We start from the raw sequence: 27765 nt of genomic DNA, 5'->3' as shown, positions 1-27765 counted from the left end.
AATATAATTGTTTTCCTTTAGCTGCAAAAAACCTTGCCCCGCCTCTGGCTCCTTCCTGAGGCCTGCCACACAATCTGTGGGTTGGTTTTAGAGCCTCTAACATAACGCTGAGTGGTGGTGTGAGAACAGTGAGAAGCCTTTAAAGACCCATTTTCATCCCCAAACACAGATCTGTTGTTTTCAGATAGAACCTCTAAGAGAGTAGTTCTTTCTGGGAAGTTTCGAATGCTTGGATTTGAGATTGAAATGGAGGATCTTAAAGGTACTGATTGTATTTAAAGCATAGGAATCACCAGGACTCATTGAGGCAGCATCCAAGAATCTAGAACAGGTGAGATTACATTGCCTGGAGTATTCTTTACCCAATCTGTTTTTAATCCTGAGTCATTGTGACTATTTCTGAAGTTGTTGAAACAACTAGGCAGTGTGATATGAAGGCAGAGCTCTAAAAGTGTGGTTGCTAGGCAATTAAAACACTAAATTATTGGCTTAGGAGACACATGAGGTTTGCTTCTGTTTTTTCTCCAAAGAATAAGCAGAATCATTTTCCTCTGAGCCTTATAGAGCCAAGGTATTTGCAAATATATCTATGGTCAATTGCTAAAATAAAACCTTCTTGAAGGATCTCTTGACCTGAGTACTAAAGTAAGGAGTTTGTTGCTTTATACCCTTTTACTTAAAATTTACATGTATAAGTAAAACCAAGATTTAAATGCCTATCAGGGTGCACAATTTTAGTGGGGGTTTTTTGTTTGTTTTTAAGAGAGTCTTTGGCTGTCCTTGTACAAGTTAAAATACAATTTTCAATACTGAGATTTTCTGTAAAAAGTAGCCTGACTCAAAACCCACCCAGTTCAAAGTCAGGAACTTGTGAACCAGTCCCAATTCCCATTATTTCCTTTAGTCATGCAATGACCCTCCTTTCTGACTCCAGCTTAACAAGTGGGTTGCAAGGAACTACTTAGCTAAGGTCATAAATTTGCTTCCAGAGAAAAACTGGCTTATTCAGGGAGTCCACCTTTGCTTCCAACCTGTTTGCATAGGTGGTTTGGGAAAAATAAAATGGATTCAATGATTCTTACCAGGGCTGAAAGGGGTAAAAGAAGATTGTATGAGATATAAATCTATTTATATAGAAACATCTGGCACTGAGAATAAAACAAAAATGTGTAGCAGAGGCAAAACAGCAATGGAGGAGAGAAATCAGAAAAGATCAGCTCGTGTTATTTCACAGAGAGGAGAGAGGGCTTAAGAGCATGGAAGAGAGACAAGGCAGGGCTACAGGCAGGGAACACTGGGTATTTTATTCTACGCTCCTTCTGTTTTCCAAGAAGCTGCCCACTTAAGGCGTGCAGATAATAAAGCAATGACTGTACTCAAGTTTGTGCTTCTTGCATTAAGACATTGTCTACTCTGAGTAATGGTATTACATATATGCATCACCTACTTATGTTACTGAATCCCCTGAAGATGAGGGTCCATTTGCCTGGTGACTAGAAGCTGAAATTTCAGAAACCCGTTTTGTTTTAATAGACCATAAATTTTATTGCCTGACAGGAAATGGAGAAGGGAGAACTCCTCTTAAAAAATAAAAGCAATGTACAGAAAAAGTGCAGCTTTGTGCAAATAAAATGGATTTATTGAATCCATTTTATTTTTCCCATTTTATTTTTACAGTTACAGAATCCCCCGTTTTATTCTTGTCCTTCTCCTGAAGGGCCCAGGGTGGAGGTGATTCTCAATTTTATTTATGTACCTGAACTTTCACTTATATTTGCAAAACTTCAAACCTGGCATACTAGGTATACCAGGTCCTGAGGAGTTTCCAATCATGAATAAGAATCATATATATATATATCCCTGGAGAAACAGAAGAAATATTTTGAGTGTGGGCCTGGTGTGGTTGTAGCGAGTCTTTGGGTTCCAGGTATAGTGATGATATTTGTTCCCTTGGCCCAGATTGAAACTGTGGGGGGAAAAAAGAGAAGGTGAATCTCTAAGTCTTGTTCTCACAATATGGTTTGGGTCGAATATTATGCTCTGGTCTAGAAAAAGGAAAACAGCCCAGAGCCACTTTTAATTCCAAATACATTTTTCTAAAGTAAGAGATATTAGTCATTGTTGGCTATTCCTTGCCTGTATGTTTTTGTTGAGGGGTGTTATAAATATATATGAAAACATACTTCTTTAGATATTTATTTTCTCATGAGTACTAATGTTAATGTATCTTCAACAAGAATGATTATAATTGGTTTTGTTCTTAGAAGAGTAGTGTTTTCATACCATTAGCAATCCTACTAGAGAATATTATTCTTTTAATTTTTTTATTTTATATATTTTATATCATTTTTCATTTTTGCACAATGTATGCATTTTCATCTTGGTTATAGTTCCCATACAGTGAATGCAAACAGTTTTCTCAAAAGGGGGAACAAGAAATAAATGCTAATTCTAGAATGTACCTTCTGATTATTAAGGAAGGGATTGATATTTATGGGTTAAGGATAATAGTCTCCATATACTTCCCACCACACTTGTTTTGTATGGAGAATATTATTCTTTTTTTTTTTTTAGAGGCATGTTTTATTATTTATTTATTTGTTTGTTTGTTTGTTTATACATGCACTGGGTACAGTCAGAAGCGCGGGAGGGTGAAAGAATTCACCAGAGCCAGAGCGGGGAGCAGAGCAGGCAGAAGGACCGCAGAAGGGGAGCAGCGGGTGGCAGGAGAGGGCTGCGCGCCATGCGGGACCCTCCTCCTGTGGCCGGGGAGCAGCCGGGGATAGAACCGGCGCTGCAGAGGCTGCGGGCAGCTTCGCAACCCAGCGCTCAACCGCTGCGCCACCAGGGAGGCCTGGAGAATATTATTCTTAATCCATAATTCTTAATCTTAATTCTTGCATCATTGGAGCAAAGATTTCCCAGTAAGGTTTGTCTTTTCTTAGTAGTAAATCCAGGGCTTTTTGCTTATTTTTCTTCCTTTATTCATCTCAGTCATTAAAACCAAAGACACGACTTCTCTCCTGGAATCTTATCACCTACCACTAAATGGATTTCTCCGTCTTTATTTCTCACCATTACTCCACAAGTTTTCTGTTGTCAAGTAGGATTTTTTACTTGACCATGCTTGTGACTTTCCTTTTGTTTTGGAGTATTTTTATATTATATGCTCATATTTATATGCTGAAAATCAGTTGCAGTCTGCACTGCACACCCAGCTGGTTCTTCCTAATCCAGTCTGCACCAGCCCGTACCTCTTGGCATCCCAGCTGTTCGGAAAATCCCTGATGCAGTTTTGACCTTCATGAGAACATCATGTCCTTGCCAAGAGGCATCTATGGAATGCTTCTGACATTTCCCTTCTTCAGGCATTTAAATGGTGCAGAGGTTTTGCAGCAGAAGATGCATGGAAGAGATTGAGCTGCTCCCCTGATCCTTCTACTACACCTTTTCCCTTGGGCCCTCCAAACTCATGAAGTCACACACTCATAAATAACTCCCATCAACTTTTGCCTGAAAGCCTCTATGTTTGTCACCTAGAGCTTCCATAATATATTGCCACAAAGTGAGTGTCTTCAAACAACAGAAATTTACTCTTACATAGCTGTGGAGGTCAAAAGTCCAAACTGGAGGTGTTGGCAAGTCTATGTCTCTCCATCAGCTCTCTCCCAGTTTCTGGTGGTTCAAGATGTTCCTTGGCTCATGATGACATAGCTTCAGTTTCTGCCTCCATGGTCATATCCCCTCCTCCTCTCCTGTATGTGTCTTTTGTCTGTGTTTCTCTTATATTAACATTGTTGTTGGATTTAGGGCCTGACCAGATACCCCAGGATGATGTTATCCCAACATCCGTAACTTCATTGCAGTCTAAAACTTAAAAGGGTCTTAAAAGATCCTTTTTTTTTTTCTAAATATGATGACATTCCCAAGGTCCAGTGCTTTGTATATGGGTCTATCATTTTAGAATACACCACTTACCCCTCAAAGCTTGTCCTTTTATCAGAAAACACAGAGGAGCTTCTGAAGGGGAGAGGAGCCACTCTACCAGCTGTCATAACAACCTGCTCTATTCTTCCATGAAGAACCTTTCACAAGCCAAAACAACACTTTCCTCTTAAGACCACCCAAAGGAAATCCAATGTTTGTTAACTAAGACAATCTCTAATTCGGTGTGAAACAGGAGAGGAGAGGAGGGACGAGCACAGAAAAGAGGGAAGGAGAGAGATGAAATAAAGAAGCAAAGTCAAAACAGAGGGGAAGGCAAAATCAAACTTTTAATCAAAAAGTCAAAATTATATGTCAAGTATGTATAAATCCATAACAAAAAGAGAGAGAGAGAGAGAGAGAATGGAGGGCAAAATTAGCGTCCAGGACATATAAAATCCTGGCAAAGTGAGGCAAGGTCAGTCTGAGCCATGTGAGTATTTGTCCAAAAGTAGAAAAGTGTATACTTGGATCCTTGGCATTTATTGTGGAGATGGGTACAGCATCTTAAAAATCTATATATTCAGGGCCCCCCAGTGGCACAGAGGATTGAGCACAGCACTGTGGAGCTATCCACAGCCTCTGCAGAGCGGGTTCGAGCCCCGGCTGGCCAGGGAGATAGCCACATGGTGCGGCAGACCTGTCTTGCCTGCTGCTCCCCTCAGCAGTGCTTTCAGTCTGTCTGCTTATTCTGCTCCCCCCTCTGTCTCCGCCGAATCCTCTCACCCTCCTGTGCCTCTGGCCTGTACCCCAATTCTTGTATAAAAATAAATAAATCTATTAAAAAAACCCTATACATGGGTCTCCCGGGTGACGCAGCGGTTGAGCGCTGGGTTATGAGGCTGCCCGCGGCCTCTGCAGCGCCTGTTCGATCCCTGGCCACTGGGTGAGGATCCCACATGGTGCGCAGACCTCTCCTGCCACCCGCCGCTCCCCTTAGCAGTGTGCTGCTTCGGTCTGCTTGCTCTGCTCTCCACTCTGACTCTGGGTTCTCTCGCCCTCCCGCGCTTCTGACTGTACCCAGTGCTTGCATAAATAAATAAATAAATCTTTAAAAAAAAAAAAACACCAAAAACTCTATACATTCAAGATCTGCATTGCCAGATAAAAATTCCTAAATGATACTATGATGAGTCATAGACAAACCTATAGAAAAATTTCCTCCTTTACACCCAAAGTGGTATAAGGGCATATACACATACATGTATATGTAGGTTAATTATTTAAAAAGAGTGTAAAATATTCCTACTTTGGTTGTATGTTTTATCCGATCTCAACTAAATAAGCAATCTCAGATCATATTCTACCCATAATTTATAATCTTCCCATTTGTGTCTAGTAGCATAAAATATAACCTTTATTATAATTGACTCAATTTGGTATACATCTACAAAACCAACTAAAAAACAGTAACTTGAGTAATATATAGGTACGCTATAAACATATAGCTACTGTAGTATCAGATAATTCCCTAACCACAGGTTATGTGAGTGGTAGTCCTTAAAATTTTTAACTGCCTCTGTTGTATCCCTTACTCCAAGAAATCTTGCTATTCAAGTTGTATTTCATAGTCCAGCAGCATATACATGATATGGGAGCTTGCTAAGAGTGCAGAATCTCAGGCCTCACACCCCAAACTTACCTAAGATATGATTCATATGTATATTTATAATGGTCTCTTCTCTTAAGCCATGAATTTAACATCTGTCATTCTTAGTATTTAATATCAAATCAATGGAACAGGTGCTATTTTCTCCAAGATAGTAATACTAAAAAATGAGAAGTTATGCAAATGATGTTAGCCAATTAATATTTTCTATTTAATGTTTATTTTATATAGATCCCCCAATTATTGAAGGAAATATGGAGGCGGCAAGAGCAGTGGACCTAATCCCATGGATGGAGTACCAGTTTCGTGTGGTAGCAACTAATACACTGGGTATAGGAGAACCCAGTATACCTTCAAACACAATTAAAACAGATGGAGCCGGTATGTAAAAAGCTTCTTCAAAAATGTACAGTGCAAATTCAATATACTGTTAAATGTATTTGGATATAAATAATGCTCTGAGGCAAGTTATTCTTCTGAAAAAGGTATGTGTATATATGTATTCCATTCCAGATGGCTAAAAATCAAAACATGAATCAGGCTTTTTCCCTATGGGTTAGCTGCCAGAACACAGGCATCGTGAAAACCACAGCTAGGAACCCCTGGTGGCCTAGGGGATAATTCCCAGCATTATCACCCCCACAGCCTGAGTTCCATCTCCAGCCATGGAGCTGACCTTCATAGGGCACAGCAGACCTCTTCTGCCTCATCTGCTGTTTCACTCAGCAGTGTATTTCAGTAGATCTGCCTGTTCTGCTCCCCACTCTGTCTCTGATGAATCCTCTCATCCCCTGCACTCCAGTTCTTCTTTGCGCAAAAAAAAAAAAACAAAAAAAAAAACCAAAAACCAACACAAAAACAACAAGGTACATTTAAAAAAAAAAAAACAACAACAACACAGCTAAACTAAGCCAAAAATGGGAAGGAAAAAAACTCATATAACATGCCTTTGATGGATATATCAGTTTGGCCAAGTCCACCACTGCTGGCCATCTGGTCTCCAGATGTGGTGGGGTTGAACAAAGAACCATCAACAAGTCTGAGAAGGAGCCGCTGAGAGGTATGCCTGAGTCTTGGATAAACTGCAAGCTGAATGTAAGCAAGGTATCATCTTCAATATGTCCCTGTGGAACTTCGACATCATTGATACCCTAACACACAGAATTTATCAAAAGCATGACTACAGGCACATCTGAGGCTGGCTGTGCTGTCCCGGTATTGCTGTTGGGGTTGGTGAGTTTGAATCCAGTGTCTCCAAGAAAGGGCGGACCTGTGAGCAAACCCTTCTGGCTTACACACTGGGTGTTAAAAAACTATTTGTTGGTGTTGGGCCTCCCCTTGTGGCACAGGCAGTTGAGTGCCATGAAGCTGTCCGCAGCCTCTGCATTGCCGGTTCGATCCCGGCTGGCCAGCGAGGGTCCTACATGGTGTGGCAGACCTCTCCTGTCTCGCCCACTGCTCCCCTCAGCAGTGTATTTCGTCAGTCTGCTTGTTCTGTTCCCCGTTCTGTATCTGGTGAATCCTCTCACCCTCCTGCACATCTGGCCTGTACCCTGGTTCTTGTATAAGTAAATAAATACATCTTTAAAAAACAACAACAACAACAAACCTATTCGTTGGTGCTAACAAAATGTATATAAGGAAATCATTGAAAAAGTTAGTAACATGGGCTTCCCCACTGGCACAGTGGTTGAGCTCTGGGTTGCGAAGTTGCCCGCGGCCTCTGCGGCACCGGTTCAATCCCCGGCTGCTCCCCGGCCACCGGAGGAGGGTCCTGCATGGTGCGCAGACCTCTCCTGCCGCCCGCTGCACCCCTCAGCAGTGTACCTCAGTCCTTCTGCCTGCTCTGCTCCCCGCTCTGGCTCTGGTGAATTCTCTCACCCTCCCGCGCTTCTGACTGTGCCCAGTGCTTGTATAAATAAATAAATAAAATATTTTAAAAAAAAAGTTAGTGACACTCAAAAAAGTGGCTACAAACCTGACATAGTAGTGTTTGTGCCAATTTCTGGTTGGAATGGTGACAGCGTGCTGGAGCCCAGTGCTAATATGCCTTGTCCAAGGGATGGAGAGTCACTCATAAAGATGGCAGTGCCAGTGGAACCTGCTTCTTGATTATACCTTGTTGCCAACTCATCCAACTGACAAGCCCTGCATCTGCCCCTTCAGGACATCTACAAAATTTGGTGGTGTTGGAATTGTCCCTGTGAGCAAAACTTGGCTCCAGTCAGTGCTAAAAATGAAGTCAAGTCTGTTGAAATGCACCATGAAGCTTTGAGTAAAGCTCTTCCTGGGGACAGTATAGGCTTCAATGTAAAGAATCTGCCTGTCAGGCCTCCCTGGTGGTGCAGGGGTCAGAGTCTCAGCGCTATCAAGCTACCGCCAGTGACTGTGGCATGAGTTAGATCACTGGCCAGGGAGCTGACCCACATGGCACAACAGATTTCTCCTGTCTCTTGCCAGCTGCTCCCTCAGCAGTGGATTTCAGTAGATCTGCCTGTTTTGCTCCCCACTCTGTCTCTGGTGAATCCTCTCACACTCCCCCCCACACCTCAGGCCTACACCCCAGTTCTTATGTGCATAAATAAAATAATCTTTAAAAAAAAGTAGAGAGAGAATGTGCCTGTCAACAAAGATGTTCCTCGTGGCGATGTGACTGGTGACCGCAAAACTGACCCACCCACGGAAACAGCTGGCTTCACAACTCAGGTGATTTTTGTGAACCATCCTGGCAAAGTTGGTGCCGGTGTGCCCCTGTGCTGCATTGTCACACAGCTCCAGATTTGATAATAGTATAGTCCATGTGTTTTTTATAAAACCAAATCCAACAAAGATAAAACACAGAAAAAAAAATAAAAGTTTTAAGAATACTTTTACATAATTAATATAGGGGAAGAGGAAAACAAAAATGACAGCATATTTTTTCCACTAGAGACTATTTAAATGAAAGTGGTATTACTGACTGAGAATTAAGCAGGGTATAATATGAAAAAGTATTTTGGGGGATATAGAGATCATGATCCAGGTCCACAATCAGGAGATGGTCCCAAGGTGTGTTCGCCTTGACTACAGGGGTAGCATTAAAGGATCAAGCAGGCAAGTAGCATTAAAGGATCAAGCTCAAGTGCTCTGAGCTTAGGCTATATTGGACATTTTGGGTTGGTTTTTAAGTTCATTTTTCTGTGTATGATTGGCTGACACCTTCAGACAGAAGACTGCAGTGTAGGGTCACTTTTTTCAAGCAGATGTCAACTGATTGCTGAGTCAGGCTGCCTGATAATTCATCCAGAGATTGCAACATGGCAGTTAGAAACAAAACAGAGTCTGTTAGATTTAACATAGTTTCCACAGTAATTAGCATATAAACTTTTTTTATTGACAGCTAATTAACATATTAGTTAAATTGTATTAGTTTCATTAGACCATAACCTCTCACCATGCACAAAAATCAACTCAAAATGGATAAAAGATCTGGACAAAAGACCTGAAACCATAAAATATATGGAAGAAAATATAAGGAAAACACTACAAGACATACATCTCAGAAACATCTTTAAAGACTAATCACCCAAAGCAAAGAAAGTGAAGGAAAAAGTAAATAGCTGGGATTACATCAAACAATGATTCAAAAGAATACCTGTACCGCCATGTTTATTGCAGTAGTATTTATAATAGGTAAAACCTGGAACCAACCCTAATGCCCAAAAATAGATGACTGAAACAAGAAGATGTGGTCTATATACACAATGGAATACTATTCAGCAATCAAAACAGATAAAAGCCAGGCCAGCAGTCCCTGATGTCCCAGTAGAAACACTATGCCAGCACCAGTGGTGAAGCGGCCCTGTGCATAGAACAAACCTGAAAGCAAACAACAGGAACAAATAAAAATACAAATATGCAAGCAAGCCCTCTGAGGAAAAACATACCGCAAAAATAAAATCAGCCCCCAGAATTCAACAACACTGATATGGAAGAATTTCTCGTCCTGACAGAAGAAGAATTCAGAATCACTATAATAAAAATTTTACTGAAGAAGAAATGGAAAAGAATGATATGAGAAATATAGTCATTGAACTGAAGAATGAAAATGAGTCTTTAATAAAGAAAATAAAGGAAATGCAGGATGTTAAAAAGTCAAGGAGGAGCTAAAGAATTCTGCAAGAAAGCAACAAAAACAATTGATGAAATGGAAGAAAGAATTCGTACTCTAGACAATACAGATATAAAAAGAACCAAAAAAGAAGAGAAAAGAGATGGACAAAGGGGAAAAAATGAAGAAACAGAGATAAACCCAACTCCATAAAGAAGGAAAATGTAAGAGTCCCCCAGAATGTGAAGAGAGAGACAAAAGAGCCAAGAACCCATTCAAGGAAATAATAGAACTTTCCAAACAAGAAGGAAATGAAAATAGACATACAGGAAGGTATAATTACCACAAGAAAAAGAGAACTACAGCATGACATATAATAGCGAAGCTTCCAAAAGTCAAAGACAAAGAAAAAATAATGAAGTTGATGAGGGGGAAGAAACATATAAATTATAAGAGAAAAGTGATTAGGCTGACATCAGGCTTCTCTGAAGAAACATTACAGGCAAGAAAAGAATGGAGCAACATATTCAAAAAACTCCAAGATTAAAACTTCTAGCCAAGAATACTTTAGCCTACAGAACTCTCCTTCCTATATGAGGGAAAAATAAGAAACTTTTCAGACAAACAAAATCTTTAGAAATCTGCTACTACCAACTCCCCGCTCCAGCTGTGCCCGCTGCTCCCCTCAGCAGTGTATTTCATCAGTCTGCCTGTTCTGTTCCTCGCTCTGGCTCTAGTGAATTCTCTTACCCTCCCGTGCTTCTGACTGTACCCAGTGCTTGTATAAATAAATAAATAAATCTTAAAAAAAAATAGAAAACAAAACTCAACCTTCTGCTGTCTCCAGGAAACACATTTAAGAGCCAAAGATAAACATAGATTAAAATGAAAAGGCTGGAAAAAAATTCTACAAGAAAATGACCCCCAAAGAAGGCAAGGACAGCCATACTTATATCAGATAAAATAGACTTCAAACTAAAAAAAGGTGAAAGGAGATGTTTACAGTCACTACATAATGATCAAGGGGACAGTACATCAGGAAGTTATACAACATTAATATCTATGCATCCAATAAAGTAGTGCCAAAATACATTAGACAATTACTTTCTTTTTTAAAAGACTTTATTATTTTTCATTATTTTTATTTTTTATTATTTTTTATTTTTTTACATCATTCATTTTTTTAAAGATTTATTTATCTATCTATCTATCTATCTATCTATTTATTTATTTATTTATTTATTTATTTATTTATTTATACAAGCACTGGGCACAGTCAGAAGTGCGGGAGGGTGAGAGACTTCACCAGAGCCAGAGGGAAGAGCAGAGCAGGCAGACTGACGAAGTACACTGCTGAGGGGAGCAGCTGGCAGCATGAGAGGTCTGCGCGCCATGTGGGACCCTCTGCCGGTAGCCGGGGAGCATCTGGGGATCAAACTGGCGCCGCAGAGGCTGTGGGCATCTTTTCAACCCAGCGCTCAACTGCTGCGCCACTGGGGAGGCCCCATTGTTAATTTTTAAACAATATTTGCTTCCCCCCACCCCCTCAGATGTAGTCCCCTATATAGAGTTTCCTTCACCAATGCACCCGTGCACCATCACCTCAGTCCCCTGTGCTCTCTCCCTCCCTCCCTCCCTCTGATCCCTCTCCTGCCTCCTCCCCTGCAGTATGTCTTTGATTTATAATTGTCTGTTTTTGCTTTGCTGTGTTTTGTACTGTTATTATTTTTTTACACTGTTGTCTTACTTGGTTCCCCTATATTCCTGCTATAAGTGAAACCATCCGATATTTTTCTTTTTCCTTCTGGCTTATTTCACCAAACATGATTCCTCTAGCTCCATCCATGTTGCTGTGAATGGCATGATTTTATTTTTTTTGATTGCTGAATAATATTCCATTTGTATATATACCACATCTTCTTGATCCAGTCCTCTATTTTTGGGCATTTGCGTTTCCAGGTTTTACCTATTGTAAATAGTGCTACAATAAACATAGGGGTACAGGTGGTCTTATGAATTGATGTTTTTGTGTCCGTTGGGTAGACAAAGGAGTGGAATTGCTGGGAGTAGAATTGCTGGGTCATATGGTAGCTCCATTTTTAGAAGACTGAGAAACCTCCAGACAGCTTTCCATAGTGGTTGGACCAGTTTGCACTCCCACCAGCAATGTAGGAGAGTTCCCTTTTCACCACATCCTAGCCAGCATTTGTTGTTGCTGTGTTTTTGATATGTGTCATTCTTACTGGTGTAAGGTGGTATCTCATTGTGGTTTTGATTTGCATTTCCCTGATGATAAGGGATGTTGAACATTTTTTCATATGCCCTTTGGCCATTTGCATTTCCTCTTTGGAGAAATGTCTTTTAAGTTCTTCTGCCCATTTCTTGACTAGAATATTTATTTTGTTTTTGTTGAGTCCTGTGAGTTCTTTGTAAATCTTTGTGATCAGTCCCTTATAGTTGAATGGTGTGCAAAGATTTTTTTCCCAATCAGTGGGGTGTCTCTCTGTTTTGGTTAATGTCTCTTGCTGTACAGAAGCTTTTCAGTTTGATATAATCCAAGGTGTGTATCTTTTCCTTGAGAAGATAGTTGGAATGATTTTGATCTTCATGTATCTGTTAATGTTTGTCTTGTGGCCCAGCATGTGATCAATTCTGGACAATGACCTGTGCGCGCTTGAGAAAAATATGTACTTGGATTTTTTTGGGTGCAGTGTCCTATGGATGTCTGTTAAGTCCATGAGTTCTATGTCTTTATTTAGGGCTCTAGTGTCCTTGTTTAATTTTTGTCTCATTGATGTGTCCATTGGTGAGAGTGGGGTGTTGTAGTCTCCCACTATATATGTATTTTCTTTAATGTCTGTTTTCACAGCTGATAATAATTGTCTAATATATTTTGGTGCGCCTTCATTTGGTGAGTATATGTTGATGAGTGTTATTTCTTCTCAGTGTATTGTCCCCTTGATCATAATGTAGTGTCCATCTTTGTCTCTTTTTACCTTTTTTAATTTGAAGTCTGTTTCATCTGATATAAGTATAGCTGTCCCTGCCTTCTTTTTTGGTCCATTTGCCTGTAGGATTGTTTTCCAACCTTTTACTTTCAGTCTATGTTTATCTTTTGTGCTTAAATGTGTTTCCTGGAAACAGCAGAAGGTTGGATTTTGTTTTTTAATCCAGCATGCTACTCTCTGTCTTTTTATTGATGAATTTAATCCATTTTCATTTAGAGTTAATACTGATATGTTGGCATCTGTATTTGCCATGTTGTTTTTTTTTTTTTTCTTTGTGATTTTAGTCCTCACTTTATTCTGTTTAGTCCTCACTTTATTTTGTTCATTCCTCTGTTGGTTTTGGCTTTAGGACTTCTTGTAGAATTATTTGGAGTGGGGGTTTAGTTGTAATGAATTTCTGGAGTTTCTGTTTGTCTGAGAAGGTCCATATTTTTTCTTCATAGAGAAAGGAGAGCTTTGTAGGGTAAAGTATTCTTGGTTGGAATTTGCTGTGTTGAAGTTTGTTGAATATGTTACTGCATTCTCTTCTTGTCCACAGTGTTTCTTTGGAAAAGTCTGAAGTTAACCTGATTGGTTTTCCCTTGTAAGTTACCTGTTTCTTCCCCCTTACCAGTTTCATTATTTTTTCCTTGTCTTGGACTCTTGCAAGCTTTACTATTATGTGTCTTGCAGTATTTTCCTTTTCATTGTGGTAATTGGGTGTTCTTGAGTCTTCTATGTCTATATTTGTCTCCTTTTTCATGCTTGGGAAGTTTTCTTCAGTTATCTCCTTGAATAATTTCTCAGTTCCTTTGTCTCTCTCCTCACCTTCTGGAATGCTTATAACTCTTACATTTCCTTTCTTCATGGAGTCTGAGAATTGTCGAAGAATGTCTTCATACTTCTTCCTTTGCACTTCTCTCTCCTTTTCTCTTGTGGCTTTTTTTATTTCTGTATCTTCGAGAGTACTGATACATTCTTCCAATTTCATCGATTCTGTTTTCATTGCTTTTCCCAGAGTTCTTTATCTCCTCTAGTAATCTTTTTATCTCCTGCATTTCTTTTCTTTCCTTTCTTGAGGTCTCAATTTCATTCTTCAGTTCAGTGATTGTTTATTTCAAATCATTTTTTTCCTTTTCATTTTCTTTCTGCTTTTTAATCATGATGATCATTAATTCTCTATTTGACAGGCTGAGAAGTTCTTCCATGTCATTGTTAAGCTCTGGTGACTGTTTTTCTTTTTGTGGTGTGTCCTCCTGCTTGGTGATTTATATTTTTCTTTCTCCCTGCTGTTTGCTTTATAAGTCTATGCATTGGGACAGTGTGCCACTGGTGTTGGCGGGCATCTTTTTGGTGAGCTCCTTCAGTGGTATTGGAAACTGATTACCAGACCAAGTCCAGCACTGTTATGCTAAAACTCCACCAGGATGTTGATGCTTTGTTGCTAGGCACTGTCCCTTACAGTTCCCTCCCTCTATATTTACTCAGTTCCAGCAAGGTCATTTCAGGGTCATTTTGTTCTGGTCAAGTACAGAGACCTGTACTTGCTGACCTGTGCTTTTTCCCAGTGGTTCTCTGAGAAACGGAGGGGGAGGGGGAGAACCTTAACAGGGGCTCTTGTTCAAGCTGGGTGGGTGCTGTGTCTGCCCCATGTTCACCTGGTGCTATGCCCCAGCTGTGTGGATCCCATGCTCTGAATTCTGCACTCTAGGTCTCAGTTCCATCCAGGGCTATCAGATCCAAAACACTGGCTGTCACCCTGTGCAGTGCCTACTGTTCTACCATGTCCCATGACCCAAATTCTGTGCCTAGCTCTCAGTTCCAGAATGGGGTCTTGTTCCAACTCTTGTTTTCCTTCTTATCCCAGTTTGCATGGCCCACCCTCTCAGAGCCTGAGGGTGGTTTTGGGTTCCAACTATCAGGAAGTTGTTGATTTTGTTCTGGTCACTAGGTGGCACCAGAGATCTTTCCTAGTATCATTCCAGAGCTGTGCTTTCCCCCTCCCCCACCCGTGGGTCTCTGGGGAATAGAGTGGGGGTGGAGTGGAATGTCTCAACAGATTGGGGGAACTGTGTCCGCCCTGTGCCCTGCTGATGTGGGGATCCCAGGCCCTGGTTCTCAGTTCCAAAGCCCTCAGATCCGAGATATGGGCAGAAGCCCAGTGCAGTGTCCACAGAAAATGCGCCTTTTGCACCCCGCTCCTGTGCCCAGGTGCCTGGTTTTTGATTACTCAGTGAGGGTTATTCATTGCAGTGATGGTTCCTACGCATCTCCCCAGGAACCTATGTCGCGGGTGCGGGGATCTGGGCAGCCGCCATTTGTGTATGCTTTTCAAGAGCACGTGCCCTTTTCTGCACAAACTTACTGGCTGGCCATGGGCTATTTGTAGGTCTCTCCGTGGAGTCCTTATCTTCCTCTAATGGCACCTGAAGCCATTTGCTCACCTTCATGGCAATTCCCACACGGTTCTCCACAGTTCATGTTCATGGGGTGCAGTGCCTGCAGTATTTCCTTTCCACTCGCTGTCTGCTTGATCTGCAGTTTGTTCTCGTTGTTGTTGTTTTATTTCCCTCGTTTCTGTTGGTCAGAGTGTGCTGGCTTTGTGGGTGGGGGAGTGTCGCAGGGTTCTGTGCTTTCCTCTCTTCTCGTCCTCTTTTATGGCAACTTTCCTCTTTGGGCAGTTTGACAGAGTCACCTGTTTATCTTCCGTGTCCCAGTTCTTGCAGGGACCTGACGTTTTTCCTCCCTATAACTTTTTTTTGTGTGTGTGGGAGGACTTACTCGCAGTGTTTCCCTGCTGCCATGTTGATCCTTGCATCCAGACAATTACTTTCTAAACCAAAAACAGACATTAGAGAAAATACATATGTGGTAGGAGACTATAACACCCTACTTTCACCAATATACAAATCAATGAGACAAAAAAATAAACAAAGACACAGTAGTCCTAAAAAATACTTAGAACACATGGGTTTAACAGACATCTATAGGGCACTGCACCCATACAACACTGAATACACATTCTTCTCAAGTGCACATGGATCATTCTCCAGGGTAGACCATGTACTGGGACACAAGCAAACATCAGCAAATACATGAAGATTGAAATCATGATAATTTAAGAAATTAAAGAACACATTAAGAAAAACATTGAGACAAATAACAAAGAGCACACAGCTTTCCAGAATATATATATATATACACACACACACACACCAAGAAACAAAAAAGAATCCTAATCTCAAAACAAATAAAACAAAAACAACTTAATCTCAAATCTCAAAGAACTAGAAAACAACAAGACCCCAAAACGAGTAGAAGAAAAGAAATAATAAAAATTCAAGCAGAAATAAATGAAAGAGAAATCTAAAAAACAATAGAAAAGATCAGTGAAATGAATAACTGGTTCTCTGGGGAAAAAATAAACAAAATAGACAAACCTCTAGCCAGCCAGATGCACAAAGAAAAAAAAAAAGAAAACTCAAATAAATAGGATCATAAGTGAAAGGTAAGAAGTTATAACAGACACAGCAGAAATCCAGATGCTAATCAGAGATTACTATAAACACTTATATGCAAACAAGTTCAACAATCTAGATAAGATGGACAAATTCTTAGAACTATATAATCATCCAAAGCTGAATAAAGAAGAGATAGAAAATCTAAACAAGCCAATTACAAGTAGCAAAACTGAAATAGTAATCAAAAACCTCCCCCACCAAACAGAAGCCCAGCTACAGATAGTTTGACAAATGAGTTCTACTAAATATTCAAAGATAAACTGGTGTCTGTCCTTCAAAATCTCTTCCAAAAAATTGAGAAGGAAGAAATACTACCAAGTACATTTTACAAAGCCAACATTACACTAATACCAAAACCAAACAAAGAAGACAAAAAAAAAAAGAAAACTACTGACCAATCTTCCTAATGAACTAATGCAAAAATTCTCAACAAAATCCTAGCATATCAAACCCAACAATGCATCAAACAGATATTACATCATGATCAAGTGGGATTTATACAGAGATATAAGGATGGTTCAACATCCAGAAATCAATTAATGTAATTCACCATGTCAACAAAAATAAAAATATAAACCATATGATCATAGCAATATATGCCAAGAAAACATTGGATAAAGTTCTGCATCCATTTATGATAAATGCCCTCAAAATTCTTGAATAGAAGGAATATGACTTAACTTAATAAAGCCATATATGACAAACTTACAGTCAATATCATTCTTTTTTTTTTAAAGATTTATTCATTTATTTATATAAGCACTGGGTACAGTCAGAAGCGCCGGAGGGTGAGAGAATTCACCAGAGCCAGAGCGGGGAGCAGAGCAGGCAGAAGGACCGAAGTACACTGCTGAGGGGAGCAGCAGGTGGCAGGAGAGGTCTGCGCGCCATGCGGGACCCTCCTCTGGTGGTCGGGAGCAGCTGGGGATCGAACCGGTGCTGCAGAGGCTGCGGGCAGCTTCGCAGCCCAGCGCTCAGCCTCTGCGCCACCAGTGGAGGCCCCAATATCATTCTAATGGTGAAAAACTGAAAGCCTCCCCTTAATATTTAGAACAAGACAAGGATGTCCACTCTTGCCACTATTTTCAATGTAATGCTGGAAGTCCTAGCTAAAGCAGTTAGGCAAGAGATAGACATACAAGGAATTCAAATTGGGAAATAAGAAGTAAAATTATCACTATTTGCAGTGACATGAAAATATTTATAGAGAACCCTAAAAACTCCACAGAATAACTAATTCAACAATAAAGCAGTTTAGCAAGGTAGCAGGTTACAAAATCAACACACAAAAATCAGGAGCCTTCGGGCCTCCCCGGTGGCGCAGCGGTTGAGCGCTGGATTGCGAAGCTGCCCGCGGCCTCTGCGGCGCTGGTTCGATCCCCGGCTGCTTCCCGGCCACCAGAGGAGGGTCCCGCATGGCGCGCAGACCTCTCCTGCCGCCCGCTGCTCCCCTCAGCAGTGTACTTCGGTCCTTCTACCTGCTCTGCTCCCCGCTCTGGCTCTGGTGAATTCTCTCACCCTCCCGCGCTTCTGACTGTACCCAGTGCATGTATAAACAAAACAAACAAACAAACAAATAAATAAAACATGCCTCTATTAAAAAAAAAAATTAAAAAAAAACATACAAAAAAAAAGAATATGATGAGGGTTACCAGACCTATGCTGATTGGGAAGTCACAGCCCTGCTGAAGAATAACCATAACGTGTTCTTTTAATATTAGGTATCATTCTGAATATGCTTTTTAATCACAGCTTACCTTTGGCTGTTCATCCTATTTAGGTTCACATTTTTATGCTACATACCAATTCATTTAAAAAATCTTTCATACAAGAAGTATCCCTCTCTATTTTCCCTTCCCCTGCTTTATTAGGCAAAAATATTGGACTGTTTCTTATAATAACTCTTTTTGAAATTATTTCATGTCTATGAAAACGAAAAGATTTTATAGATTTTCGGTTAATTTATTTTTACTATACCTGCCAAAATTTAATGTTTTATTTGGCGTGATGATTTTAAATTAATGACAGACTGCCATTAAAATTATCCTATTGGGGCTTTTCTAGTGGTGCAGGGGTTAAAGTCTCAGTGCTATCAAACTATCACCCGCCACTGCAGCCTGAGCTTGATCCAGGCCAGGGAGCTGACCCACATGATGCAGCAGAACTCTCCTGTCTCTCCCACTACTCCCCTCAGTAGTGTATTTCAGTAGATCCGCCTGTTCTGCTCCCCCACTCTGTCACTGCTGAATCCTCTCCTCCCTGCACCACTGGCCTACATCCCAGCTCTTATATGCATAAATAAATAAAAATAAATCTTACAAAAATAAAAAATAAAATTATGCTATCACTTATCCATATTTATGGCTACCTCAATCCTCTTGCATAACTTCTGAATAAAAGTATGAATTCTAATGTATTTAGTTCTTAAGTCCATGTTATTCACTGGACTGTTAATAAACTATTTCTTAAAGTTTTATATAATTTCATGAATTTACCATTTAGAAATGATGATTCTGTAGCAAAGAAAGAAAATAAACACCAAAATATTGATCTGTGTTATGTATTTTGACATACATTTTTGGCATACATTTTGTAATTCTCATAACAATGTTTTTGAGGTAGTTATTACTATCCAATGTTCATTAAGGGGCAGTAGACTCAGAGACACTGAATGTTTACCTACATTTATATAATTGCATGGAAAGTTAAGGATTCAAGTACAGTTTTGTCTAATACCTCTTCTTATACATTGAGCTTTCTCCCTTCAGGGTGCCTTCTCAAGCAGGACTCCAAAAATTCTTTCATTTATATCAAGCTTAGGTTTCAGTTTTAACCATGGAACTATGTATGACTTAAATACTATTTTTTGTCGTTTTAATTTATTCATCTGCAAAAGAAATAAGTTAAAGTTCCATAGACTACAGATTCACACAGCCAGTATCACCATAATGAATTTGTTAGCATTATATCCTAAGGTCACATGTGTTTGTAATAGAGGTTTTTATGTGATATACATACATACATATAAACACACATACATACAGGCATATATATATCAATACCGTATGTGTGTGTGTGTGTGTGTGTGTAAACGCCATAGCTAGAAAGTAAGGATACATTTTATGTGCTTGCTATCAGTAGTTTGTATGTAATTCCGAGGTTTTATTTGTACCTCAATGATGTCTTTTGCAATGCTTGGAAAAACTCCTTTCACAGTGATAGCAAATCTAAAATTTGGTAAAGTCGTTACTTTTAACCAACAACTTTTGGGTGTCATTGTCTTTACCTCTTACATTATGTTTGCTGAAGTGGTATTTTGTTGAAGAATTAATTTCCTCTCTGTTGTACTTAGAAAATGACTTCCTTTAAAATGTTTTAGAGTCAAACAATCTTATGAAGTGATATTCACAGTGCAAGATACAGCCTATAATCAGATAATGGGATGATTCATTCCTTTTTATTGTGATAAAATAAATCCATAAGCTCTAACAGATTTACTGATCTTTAATCAGAAATATTTTAGGATGTATTATCAATCAATTTTATGGCTACCATTGTTTATGTGGTAAAAGTTTCAGACACAGTATGAAGCTCCCTATTTACATTGCTCCACCAAATTCCCGCACTAAGTTCATGAAATTGTTATTGTTTCTAGTTTTACAGATGGAAAAGTTAAGATTGGGCTCAACCTAATGTGAAGTTTCCTATTTTCTTTTTAATTGAGTTAATGTTGGTTTATAACATAGTGTGAGTTGCAGGTGTACAAATTTCAGTGATTTCTAATTCTGATAGCTTTGTTCCTAGACCAATTTCTAGGAGGCAGTGTGTGGTATTGAACCTCCAGGTCTTTTATCCTTGAGATAAATGGATAAATTATTATTATTGTATGCTGTGTGTTTTTGATGAGCAAAATGTATTTATTATTGTTGTTGATGCTCATTTTTAACCTTAATGTGCTTATTAGAAAATGTTATCTACTCTCTAATTGATCACCTCATTTTGCACCTCATATTTCTATACACATAAATCACACAATTTCATATAATTCTAACATGATAAAGACATTTATATATCTTATTAATAAAACTTTTAATAAAAGTCAGCAAACTTTCTCTTAGTTGCTTTTCCTTTCAGACTGATTTTAAACAACTGAATATACATAAAATGGGACACTTACATTTTTCACCCTTACAGAAAAATAAGAAATACTTTCTAAAACGAGGAATACAGGTGTTTGTCTTGACATGTGTCATTACAAAAACTAAGAGATGTTAGCATTTGTTATGTGAGATAAAGGCCGATCCTTGTTGATGGAAAGGACACTCCTATGTCTCATTATGCTGGTTGAAAGGCACCACATTATCTAAGGCAGCATATGCCTTTATCTGTCCAATTGCTTAATGTTAGGATCTCAGTGCACATTTGGATATATTCTTTGGATTCAGACAAGTGCATTATAAAATGGATGATCCCAAATGAAGAATTAGAAGATGTGTTTGTAATTCATTGTAACCCATTTGGTTTTGACTGTAAGAAAGAGATAATAAAAACATCCTTCAAACTATTGTGTCATTATAACACACACCTCCCATAGCTGATAGTTATGCGGATACAGTTGGTGAGTTAATATCCAAAATGGTGCATTCATGTTTGTTTTCACATTTATTTGCCAGATCAATTTAGTATAAGAAGAAAAAGAGAAAGTTATAATAGCAGAATCATTATTTTCATACTATGTATAGATCTTTGGTTTCTTGTTTAATGAATCTATTTTACCTTTTATTTAGCTTTGTTGTCTTCTTACTATTTTTCATAAAGTTGAGGAAAATATTTTGTAGCTAGCAAGGAACTATGGTCAAGTTAGTTGCTGTTATTAGTCAGAAAATAGCAAATATTTTTTAAAAGAAGTGCAGTATAGATTTTTGCTATTAGCCATCAGTGGATATGAATTGAAGTGGCAGTTTCTATACATGGAAGTTGTAACTTGGGCTAGTTAACTTTTTTTTTTTTTCAATTTTCTTGTGTGTGTGTGTGTGTGTGTGTGTGTGTGTGTGTGTGTATGGTGGCGGTGGTGGTGGTAGTAGTAGTAGTAGTAGTAGTAGCAGCAGTAGTAATAGCAGTAGTGGTGGTGGTAGAACTTGGGTGTAGGCCAGAGGTTCAGGGTGAGAGGATTCACCAGAGACAGAGTGGGGAACAGAACAGAATTGACTGAAATACACTGCTGAGGGCAGCAGTGGGCGAGACAGGAGAGGTCTGCTATGCCGTGTGGGTCAGCTCCCTGGTGGGGATGAAACTCAGACCTCAGGAGTGATAGTGATGAGACTTAACCCTTAGGCCACTAGGGAAATCTCAACTAACTTCTCACAGGACTCATTTGCCTTTCCCGTAGAGAGGAGGTAATACTGTTGTTGGATATGTACTTCCAAGTATCTGTCTCAGATCCAATAGGTGAAGTACATAAAAATAGCTTGTAAGTTTAACTGAGTCTATTAAGCTGGGCTTCTTAGTCATTCATTCATTCAAAAAAACTATTCAATATGTTGAATTAAAAGTAGTTATACACATTTAATTCCTATGACATTAAAGAAAGCATTTTCAGGACTCAATCCAATTTCATTTATATTGTTATCTTTGGTGATTAGTACAGCACAATATCTATAATTGATGCTCAAGATTATTTGTAATCTTGAAGACTAAAGGAATGAAAAGATGGGTAAGACAATTAACTGGCAATTGACAGTTAATACAGGATGTTGAAGATCTTTCTATCTAACAATGATCAAAGCAAGAATGACATTTGCATATAATGATTTAGAAGAATCCATTACCAAATATAATTTGTTTTTGCTTGAAAACAAAGTTATCATCTGCATTTACTTTTTCATTTAATACACTGAGGGATAACCTAGAAATTAATTTTGGGTATCAACAATTGATCCTAATTGATTTGGTTCTTTATAATAATTTGTGCATTATGCTTACCCCAGTTTATAGCATTTTTTCCTACTTATCCAAACATTGTCCAGAGGTGACTTATTGGAAACAGTGCAGGATGAGAGAGCTACTCAAAGTCCATGTGGAGCATTGGGAAGCCTAGAGGGTCTACACAGGATGTAATGTGCAGTCCCGACTCAAGGGCAGTCACTATTTATTAGCATCAAGTACTAATAGGGGTACTAATAGCATCAAGTACTAATACGGGTAGGTACTCAGGTGGTGTACATCCATGGAGGAGGGCTATGAAGGAATGTAAGCAGGGTGGAGTGACCCGAGGCTATTGCCTTGGGGGCTCCACTGTTCCTGCTAATAAAGGCATAGTATCTCTGTTTTAATATCTACCTGCCCTTTTCAGCTGATATTGGTTTCCCAGTATGTTCCTCATACCTGGAGTTTTGCTCTTGGTGAAAGGGTCCCCTGCATGGCCCTAAAGCAGAAAGGAACCCTGGATTCCAAGACGATAGTCCTGAGAATAAGGAGGGCCGGGGATCCTACATCCATTAACAAACAAATCTACAATGTGGGCCTGATGAGGCCCTAGGACACTGATATTGTGAATTACCAATCTTTCAAACCTTACAAGCTTTTTACCTAATATGCAAAAAACACCAGTTTAACATGTTAAATGCATTACATGTGTTAGCAGCTGGCTGCACAATCAGAGCAGGAGATCACAGTATTATAAAGAAATACTCTCCTTTGAATATCTAAGTAATAGCCAGTTCATTTGATTATTAAACAGCTCTTCAGAAAGAACATATATTTTAATATAGAATAAAAGCAGATGTAAGATTTCGATCCTCTTGCTTTCCTAGAACTTAGAGCATTGTTTATATAATCATTTACCTCTTTTACTAAAAAAATTTTGTTTTAAATAAATTGCAATAAAATTTTGATGTAAATTAAAGTGAAAATTTATAATCATAGTGACTTTATTTCTATAAAAATGACTTGTACAAGTTAAAGTAATAATTAGCAAAGACTAAGTAGTTTGTATATTTTGAATCATTCTCTTTTCCTATGTGCCCTAATTTTCATAAACTAGGATTCATTGTATATCATTGAATAAAATACAAAAGTCCAAAGAGGTACTTCTATGCAAATCATTTAAATATTCAAATCTAAGAGGAAAATTGTCAGCTTTCATTTCTTTCCATAGGTAAGAATAGTCATAACATTGACTTGATTTCAATTTTAAATATTTTGTAGATCTATGAATGAAATGTAGAAGCACTTGTATAAACATCATCATTAAGGAGCCATTATTAGAAATCATGGCAAAAAGACTAGTCAAGAGAACATGGGTATATTCAGCCTTCACAGTAAAATTATAAATTTTATTTATGAGTCATTCAGTAATTCAGTATTTTCCTAAATATTTGTTTAAATTCTTTTTAATGATTTATAGTTAGAAGAAAGTTCAGTTTGTTTTCTATTGAATACCCTGGAGCCGAAAGTTAAATAAGTTTCCTGTGCTTAGGGTGATTTACTTCCCTGAATGGAATCACTATTCTGTCAACTCCTCCTATTACTGCGGGCTGACTGCAAATACAGAATATCTAGTCCATCTCTTCTTAGATTCATGTCAAATAGGTAGATTTGGTTCGGTTCCACCTGTGAAAAAGTGTTCCTTACTGTTAAAGGTACTACTGAATATTCCAACCTAAATGGCTGAAATTAATAATCCAAGTAAGATAGAAAAACACTATGAAGCTAGAGTTACCTTTGTTTCTGTGATATTTTTTGGTTTTATTTTCAGCATCATGAGTTCAATGCATGATCTGTGAAGACCAAATCAATTTTGAATTACTTATTTGAAGTGTCCTTTGAAAATATTAGCATAAGTAGCTTGGAATGGAAAAATGTTCATTCATATAAACATACTCCAGTTCAGCTCTGTTCTAAAAGAGGAATACTGATTCTAAAGAGAAGGATTGTAATGAAATGCTTTGACAAATAACACTTGTCCTGATGAAGGCAATATTGCAGCCTAATAAATTATTATAGATTTGTTTTTGAAATTATTTGTGACTACTGAACTTGTACTTGGAGCTAAACAACAAAACTTGATTTATTCAATGACTGTAAAACAACATGCTCTTTATTTTTCTACAGCATGTGAAGTTTTAACCTCAGAGTATGATTTTAGGGCTTAAAGGATTTTGAAGAGTTTTTTCAATGTTCCAGCTTTCGTTATATATTTTATCTAAAGTGCTGCAAGTAAATTATCTTTTAATACCCCTGTGTACTCAATTTCATTTCTAACAGTCATGTGGTGACAGCTGAATAGTGAAATAAAATCTTTTAAGCTTCATGTTAATTTTTCATCACAAAAGGAAATCATATAGTTTTATAGATATAAAGAAAAATTATTTTTGGTCTCTGCAATATTATACTTTAAAGAATTTACATGACTAACATTAGGAAAAACTTTGAAGTATGTGTATTTAAATCAAAATTATTTGTTTGAATCTGCAATTCAGAAACACGATGCCTTGTTTTAAGCACTTGAGAAAAGTGACTGTTTCTTTTTGGGAAGATGTTTGGAAACTCAAGGAAGAACTGACATTTTATCTCTTCTTTATAATGTCAGCTAATCTGGAATGATAACCCAGACTCTACCACAACATTTGTATGGAAAAAGGTATTTATTCTATAAAAAGAGCAGATATCAGGGTCTCCCTGGTGGCACAAGGGGTAAGTCTCAGCACTATGACACTGTGGGCAGTCACTGCAGCACAAGATTGATCCTCCACCAGGGAGCTGACCCACATGACGCAGCAGACCTCTCCTGTTTCGCCCGCTGCTCCCCTCAGCAGTGTAGTTCAGTAGATCTTCCTGTTTTGCTCCCTACTCTGTCTCTGGTGAATCCTCTCACCCTCGCCCCACACCTCTGACCTACATCCCAGCTCTTGTATGAATAAATAAATAAATCTTTAAAAACAAATAAGCACATATCAGCCATGTAGTTGAGTATGTGGTGGTCTACAAATGCCTCAAGTGTAGGAACAAACTGTGCTTTAATTATCTGTGCAATTCCAGTTAGGTACAAATCCAGTAAGATATTGTCCAATAATGTAATGCTGACAAACCCAGCAAGATGTATCTGGAAACACTTTCAAGGAAGGAGAGTAACTCAGGGAAAAACAAGATGCCCTTGGACTTGGCAATTAGAAGCGATTTTGTGACTTTTGAGAATGAACTTAGTTATATAAAGAAGGGGAAATAGATTGTGGGTTGTGAAAAGTGAAGTACAAAAAATAGTTATGTATCAGTTCTTTGCAGTTCAGTTATAGTAAAGGTTGTAAAGGAGATTAAGAGAAAAGCAGGATTATGGAGTGATTCTTATGTAGAGATTCTCTACATAAGATACTTATATATAGACTCTCCATTAGAAAAACTGAAGGATGAAATAAGGGGGTGGGAGTGGAGGATAGTTGGAAGCACTTATGGGAAAAGGTACCAGAAAAGATTTAGGAATTGGGAGGAAATAACAAGCACTATTAGATTGCTAATATTTCCAGATAACTGGGAAAAAATTATCCTATATTGGGCCTCCCTGGTGGTGCAGGGCTTAAAGTCTCAGTGCTATCAAGCTACTGCCAGCCACCATGGCATGAGTTTGAGCCTCGGACAGAGAGCTGACCCACACAGGGCACAGCAGACTTCTTTTTTCTCCCCTGCTGCTCCCCTCAGCAGTAGATTTCAATAGATCTGCCTATTCTGCTCCCCACTTTTTCTCTGAGGAATCCTCCTCCCCACCTCCCACACTGCTGGCCGAAACCCCAGTTCTTCTATGCATAAATACATAAAAATAAATCTTTAAAAAAATTATCCTATGTTAATGCACTCACAGAACATTTTAATAGTTGTAGAATGAAATGAAACTAACATAGCAGTAAACTGTCAGATGGATATCCATTGAAAAGAAAGAGGTATGAAGAGGTATGAAAATATTTTCCCAACAAAGGAACGTCTACTCTTTCAAAATTATATTAATTGAATGGAAACAGTAGGAAAAAAAGAAAGATGGGGGAGGCAAATTTGCTTCACTACCCTTTGTTGAAAGAAACTGGCACATTTCCCATGGCACTGAATCAATTTTTATCTTGGCAGTAAAACAGATTATTATAGCTACTGTGAGACATTGTTATTATAATTGACTGGATCATGTGTGCAGCTTGTTTTTCCTAGTGAAAGAAAGAATTCATGGTTTAAGTTGTGAATACCAGCTCTAATCTCAGGAAAAAAATGACCTCGCCTTATTTGTGTTGTTGTGTTTATGTCTGTTGCAGCACCAAATGTGGCTCCTTCCGATGTAGGAGGTGGGGGTGGAAGCAACAGAGAGTTGACCATAACCTGGGCGGTAAGTATGAATAAATCACACATACTATAGGTTGCCTTACCCATATTAATCTCAAATCCATTTTTTTTTCCTGAAATAAATTTGTATAGAAGAAAATTCCCAAAACACAAGCACAGAATAAATGAGTATTTTTTTTTACTACATATCAGGTTTTGCCTGGTTTACTACGCTTAATGGGCAGTTTTTATGCACAGGTAGATCCTGGATGTTAAGGGATCTGTTGGCCTAAGAGATATGTTTTGATCACTAGTTTAGTCTCTTCTGATAGATCCATTTTAGAAGTTACCCAGTGACTTCTTATTGAGATGCTCAAAACATTGTATTAAATTTTGATGATCCAAAGGGCATCTTTACATCAGAAACTACAATCTCATGAAAATAGTGCAGTTTAGCTGGATTTTGGAAGTGAGAGTGACAGCGGGGTCGGGAAAGGTTGTGATAACACGAACTTTTTTATAGTTCTGTGATTCCATTAAAATATATATTTTAAGATTTATTTATTTAATTTTTCTATACAGGAGCTGGGGTACAGGCCAGAGGTGCGGGAGGATGAGAGGATTCACCAGAGACAGAGCAGGGAGCAGAATAGGCAGATCTACTGAAATACACTGCTGAGGGGAGCAGCGGGTGAGACAGGAGAGGTCTGCTGTGTCATGTGGGATTCCCCTCGGCCGGCCAGTAGCGAACCCGCACTGCAGAGGCTGTAGACAGCTTCACAGTGTGGCGCTCAACCTGCTGCATCACCAGGGAGGCATTAAAATATTTTTAGCATTAGATCATTGCAAGTAGACAAAGAATACAGCTTAGGACTGTGGTGAAAATGGCTGGTTTTATTTTTATATTTTTCCAATTGATTTATAAGCAGATTAAGAAATTGACTTTACTTTTGTTTTTATACTTAAGCATTTAAATCACATTTTAAAGTAAAATTTAGAAAATTGTTTGCTGCTTTTCCAAGTCTTCTATTACTTATTGGAATTTTTATGGAACAATGTGACATATAAAAGTAAGATATTGGAAGGATTAGAACACCTGACTCTTCTCCATGGCTTGATTTTTCCTTAAGCTCTATGGTTGTTTGCTTCAGGATAAGATGGAGAGTATGTAACAAAATTCAGAATTGGAAACCTTATTCTTCAAGTTTTAAATCCTCTGGGAATAAAGCCTGTGAATTATTAGCTGTTGAAAACTCTTATCAGATTCTGATGTTT

General features: G+C 38.5%; 1 protein-coding gene across 5 annotated transcripts in view; it reads left to right on the top strand.

Moving 5' to 3' along the window:
* Positions 1-27765, top strand: part of CNTN1 (contactin 1) — a 397546-nt gene that overhangs the window by 309012 nt on the left and 60769 nt on the right. For all 5 annotated transcript variants that reach the window (XM_037514140.2, XM_054696300.1, XM_054696297.1 and 2 more), the window contains 2 exons: positions 5825-5974; positions 26484-26554. In XM_037514140.2, coding sequence (XP_037370037.1) covers positions 5825-5974; positions 26484-26554 — 221 coding nt within the window. The remainder of the gene's footprint in view (positions 1-5824; positions 5975-26483; positions 26555-27765) is intronic.

The sequence above is a fragment of the Talpa occidentalis genome, unplaced genomic scaffold (genome assembly GCF_014898055.3).
Source record: "Talpa occidentalis isolate TD23 unplaced genomic scaffold, MPIMG_talOcc4v2.1 talOcc4.16, whole genome shotgun sequence".
Lineage (NCBI taxonomy): Eukaryota > Metazoa > Chordata > Mammalia > Eulipotyphla > Talpidae > Talpa > Talpa occidentalis.
The sequence above is the reverse complement of the archived record's forward strand: the minus strand, read 5'-3'. Positions and strand labels throughout refer to the sequence as shown.